Source organism: Vigna angularis, chromosome 6 (assembly GCF_016808095.1).
Source record: "Vigna angularis cultivar LongXiaoDou No.4 chromosome 6, ASM1680809v1, whole genome shotgun sequence".
NCBI lineage: Eukaryota > Viridiplantae > Streptophyta > Magnoliopsida > Fabales > Fabaceae > Vigna > Vigna angularis.
This window is the reverse complement of record NC_068975.1, coordinates 18,038,299-18,043,779: the sequence shown is the minus strand read 5'-3', so window position 1 is coordinate 18,043,779 and position 5,481 is coordinate 18,038,299. Positions and strand designations below refer to the sequence as shown.

At 35.3% G+C, this 5,481-nt stretch overlaps 1 protein-coding gene across 1 annotated transcript; it reads right to left on the bottom strand.

Moving 5' to 3' along the window:
• Positions 1–770: 770 nt before the first annotated feature.
• LOC108341361 (uncharacterized) lies at positions 771–3,954 on the bottom strand (the record flags this gene model as incomplete). Its single annotated transcript, XM_017579052.2, is given in 11 exon segments — positions 771–948; positions 1,036–1,119; positions 1,742–1,780; positions 1,861–2,377; positions 2,505–2,535; positions 3,277–3,436; positions 3,438–3,480; positions 3,483–3,602; positions 3,605–3,625; positions 3,628–3,858; positions 3,861–3,954. Coding segments are annotated over 8 exon segments (732 nt in total), but the record flags the coding sequence as incomplete, so codon positions are not given.
• Between the last annotated feature and the right edge of the window lie 1,527 nt (positions 3,955–5,481).

The window sequence follows — 5,481 nt, the reverse complement described above, 5'->3', positions numbered from 1 at the left end:
ATAGATAGCGCTTTTTTAAATAAGCGCTATCTATTGCTGTCAGACAATAGATAGCGCTTGTTTAAACAAACGCTATCTATTGTCTAACAGCAATAGATAGCGCTTAGTTAAAAAAGCGCTATCTATTGGTCTAATTTTTTTAAAAAAATAATAATAAATTTTTAATAAAATATTTTAAAAAATTAAAATATTGGTTTTATCATGTACAAACATGTGCTATCTATTGGTTTTATTATATAAAAATATAAAAATATTAAAAAAAACATTTTTATTAAATGGTTGAGACAACACCTATACCACTTTCCTAGTCGAACTTGCTCAGCCCTACCAGCTCTTTATCTAGTAGAGGCCCTAGATATTGGAGTCACAACCAGATTTTCAATATCAGAAATCTATTACAAAGCATGAAAGAAAATTGCACTTGAAGACATCTAAGAAATCAACGTAAGGTGGAAAAAAAGTGAAGGGAACAATTCTAAAAATAAAATTACTAGGATGGCAGCTAGAATCAACCACAATGACTAGGAAAATTCTAATAAACTAAAATAATAAAGAAAATACATAATTAATGTTAATTTAAAATTCATAGAGTACCATGACTAGGAAACTATCAACCCAATAAATATTGAAAATTCTAATGTTTTAAATCCTTCATAACAATAAGTGACATAAAAATTGATGAAACTTCTCTAACACTTTGAGAAAATACAAGTGCCCGTGTAGAAAATGAGAATAATGCCTTATGTAGTGGAACAATGTTAGCTAAAAACTGCAAAGCAAAAAAGAAACTTGAATAGAAGTAAAGATAGACCAAATGTTACATTTATAAATCAAACAAGAAATAATCATTACAGGGCTCATGTATCTCTTCAATAGAAATAACAAAATGATTAACGGATTGTAGAACCGCTGTTTACAAAACCCATTGTCAACAACATAGACAATTCCCTGCATGATTAAAAAAATAAGAAATAAGGAGGAGGATTCATCTCTAACCCGTAGAGATAATCAAACTTACTGTGAATGGGATATTACCTCTAATGTGAGTGATGTTTCTGCTATATTAGTAGAAATTTCTACTTTCCTCCTTCCACGAGGAGATGGAGAAAACACTAACTCCTGAGAGAATGTAAAAACAAATATTAACACATTAACATTAAAATAAATATACAATAAAACACACTGATGTATTTCTAACCTGATCAATTATGCACTCTTATTTCACATTATTAAGTATTCAATTTTTTACATAGTATCGTATCTCTACTCCATAAATAAAAGTACCTTGTTGTGTATAGAGATCCCACAATTACCAGCAATATTCTCTATATGGTATCAGATTTTTTGTGCTATTTCCCTTCTTTTATCTTTACTTTACGTAACACATATTCAATTCAACAAAGTCACAAGCATAATGTGTTGCACAGTACACGTTCACATAATATTACTCATACACGTGTTCAGAAACGTCAACTATATAAATCAGAGAAAGTGTCTGAAACTCTGTAATGTTACTAATATAAATTAATAATTTAGTATTAATTTAGTTAGTTTAAATAAAATATCTAATAATCCTAATGTTACTAACATACTATATATTATTATCTTATAACTTACTTGAATGCTACGACCTCCACAAACTCTGTAATTATCTCAGAGAATGATAAACATGTAATATTAGAGAAATTATAGGTAGGTGGAACCAACTAAGAAGGTCCAGACACGAGAAAAAGAAAAGTACCTGGCCAACTGCAGAGAGTATCCTTCTCAATTTATGCTCCTAAAAAATATTGCAAGATTCCACATGAATACTCATACAACAATACCATGCCATATATAAACAAAAGCTAGATAACTAACCAGTTGCTATGTGAACTAAAAACTGCTTTGTGGGATCCAACCCTATCCATAGCGGCCAGGTTTCTTGGTTTTGTCTTTCCCACTAGAAGCTACTGACTCTAAAAGTCCACTCACAGGAGCAGAGCAGAGCATAGCAGTAACATCCGTAACAAGATAACCACTGACAACCTGTAGAAAATCAACACATCCATGAAGAACAATATTATTTAGATCACAGAGTTCACAGGCCAGGGAGGGAAGGATATTCCACCAAAATGTCTTTAGCAGTTAGGTGATGAGAAATAGCCCGAATTGCACCTGCTGTACCAACATCCTCAGGAGTGTATACACTGTTTATTTTTCTCGACTCATGATTCATATCATAATTACACATAACAAAATGACCAAGTAAACTAATTAAGCCAGAAAAAGACACCAAAGGAAAGAGAGTTATAGGGAATCCTTACCACCATTGACCCTATAGAAATCATCTTCACAGTCTGAGTCTAACCAGAGCTTGGAATAAAAAAAACTCTACCTGTTCAGGAAAATAATGGTTTGTGAATGGAAAACATTGATATGATACACTCATCATTTAGGCATCATAGAATTACACCAGATTCTTGTAATAAAATTCAAAGGTTTGTATCCTCCTTGAATGATACGCTCAAAAGCTTTGTCTTTTGCGACCTCTACCTAGGTAATTACAAAAATCATTATTCCTCAAAGGTGAAGCATAGCTCGGAGTGAAGGCATTCAAAAGCACTGGTTAAGACTATAAATAACTAATAACAGTAAAGGTCATAGCTTAAGCTCATGAGAACCCAGCGATCATACAATGTTAATAATTCATATTCGATATCCAGTGGAATAAAACATAGTCATATACCATACATACCACGACCAGCCCCAATACTAATATCTAAAACTTCAAACAAATATTTTCTTAATAGAAAATTTATATTACATTCACATGTATTACACAACACTGATCTTCCTTCTCTTGATTGGTAGTAAGTGAGAAAATTATATAGGAATTACATAGCACATCATTTAAAATCCAAAACATCATGCATACCAGTGGTGTTTGTCTATATTATAAATATGTAGACCATTAATTCATCGTTAAAACATACAATAGAGCATTTGATTATAGATTACTATGAAGCCAACACTCCTAAAAAAGGAAAGAATTAACATCAATCAGCAATGCCAGTACCAATATTTTCCTTTCTCCTTTCCTATCAAAATTAATGGTTATGAATTCCTTATCCAAGGGAACATTTCTTCTTCTTCTTACAAGATAAAGAAAATGCATCATTAACATACAAGACAAATTAGCAACACCAAAAGAAGAAACAAAGAAAATAAAAATAACCAACTTGATATTCGATGATAATTCGAGCAAACAGAGAAAGAATTTGAATAAGCGCATACCCTAGCAGGAGCAGCGTAGAGAACGGGCTTGGAGCATTCCAATTCGAAAAATATGCGTGCATCCTCAGTCTGTTGGACAAAACCTTTCTCCTTCGCGGCCACAAAAAAGTGGTCGCCGGTCACATTGAACTTGACCAGAGTAGCTTCCTTGTCGAGGTTGACGACGGCCGCTGACAAGGTTGACGACGGTGAGGCAGTTGTCAGGGCAACATTGAGGGCGCGCTCATCGGACGGGTGCAAGGCAAGGTCGTTGATATCGGCATTGCAGTGGACGGAGAGTGTGGTAAGATGGACGAAGCCGTCTACGTCAAAAATGGTGAGGGAGAGGCGTCGGCGGAGATGCGGTTGCGGGGAAGGGGAGATTGGGAGGGGCGTAGAAGGAGAGGGCGGTGACAGAGGCAAAGTTTTGGTGGAGGGAATCAAGGGAGGATGCAGCGGAGAGATCGTAGAGGTGGATGGTGTCGTCGTCGCCGCCGGAAGCAACGACGAAGCCTGAGACGGTGACAGTTTTGATAGAGGAGAGATGGGAAGGGTAGGAGAAAAGAGGGGTTAGGGATTGAGATTGGGGCTTTAGGGTGAGACCCAGATGAATTTCTCGTACGAACCTGCAACCAAATTCATTCTTTTCCTCCACACACTCGTCGCTCTTCTTCCTAAAACCCTAGGGTTTTCTAACCATTAATGGTGGCAGGGAGTGAGGGAGTACAAACTAATGGGAGTGATACGCAAAATGGAATCACGAGAAGAAGAAGGGAAAATGAGAACAAAAGAGAAATGAGAAACTTTGAGGACAAATGAAAACGTAGGTGATTGCTTCGTGTAGGGAAAATAAAAACGAAAATCAGAAAAAACGAAGAGGAAATGAGCACTAGCCTTTGAGCCACAAGAAGCCTATCTATTGTGTGCAAATAAACACCACTTGATTAAAAAAAACGCATAATAGATAGCGTTGTTTTAAAAAACCGTTATCTTTTTTTTAATTTCAAATTATACAGTAAAAAAGTAATATAAATTATTTATAGATAGCGCTGTTATAAGAAAACGCTATGTATTGTCATGTATATAGATAGCGCTTTTTTAAATAAGCGCTATCTATTGTTCCGCACACTTATAGATAGCGCTTATTTAAAAAAGCGCTATCTATTGGGCGCGCTATCTATGTCCAATTCTGTAGTAGTGTGGAACTTGACTAACTTTAAGCCTCCTATCTTTTCTGCAAACTTCTGTTAGTGACTTCCACCTTTGATTCCCTTGGTAAATAAGAAAGGTAAATTGAAGGAGGTTGTCCAAACATCACCTCATAAGGACTGCACTTTATGGCAATATGATGGTTGGCATTGTACCACCATTCGGCTAGGGAAAGCCATTTAGCCCACTTATGGGGAGTATCACAACACATACAACACAAAAACGTCTTCAAACATCTATTCACGACTTCGGATTGGCCATCAATTTGGGGTGATAAGCTGATGAAAGTTGCAATTGAACTCCTTGAAGTGATATCAAGTGCTTCCAGAATTGACTAACAAAGATGGGGTCTCGATCACTGGTTATAGAATCTAAGAACCATGCAATTTGAGTCCAAGAAGGATTGAGCAACTTCAATAGCATTGTATGGATGTTTTAAGGACATGAAGTGAGCAACTGATAAGAGGGTCGCATCTCCCACAAAAGTTGTGCATAAAAGAATGCAGTATAGACTAGGAAGTGACTCCTAGGTCGTCTCTCAAGGACCAAATTGGGTTCAGTCTCAGATTAACACGTAGTGAGGGTTTTGTGAAAAGTTTGTGAATACGGATGAACTAAATTAAAACACGAATATAAACGTGAAGGTAAACACATAATTAAAATGGTTGGTCCTTAAAAATAACATTACAACTAAATTATCACAATTGAACAAAATAGACAACACTAAAATGAAAAGTGCTTTAATCGAAATAAAATGCAACGTTAAAGAAAATGAAAAGCTCAAAGACACATCCATCACATATAATATAAAAATAGCAATGAAAATAAAACTATATGATTTTATCTCCTCTGACGAAACCAGGTGCACATTCCAATAAATAAAAAAACTAAAATCCCATAATCAACTTAAAGGAGCATAATCCACCGAGTGCACCAAATTCTTGCTTCAACTTTTCTCCCTCATTAAAAAAAAAAAACATCCTATTCTCTAATTTCAGCTTTGTAGGTGGCAACATG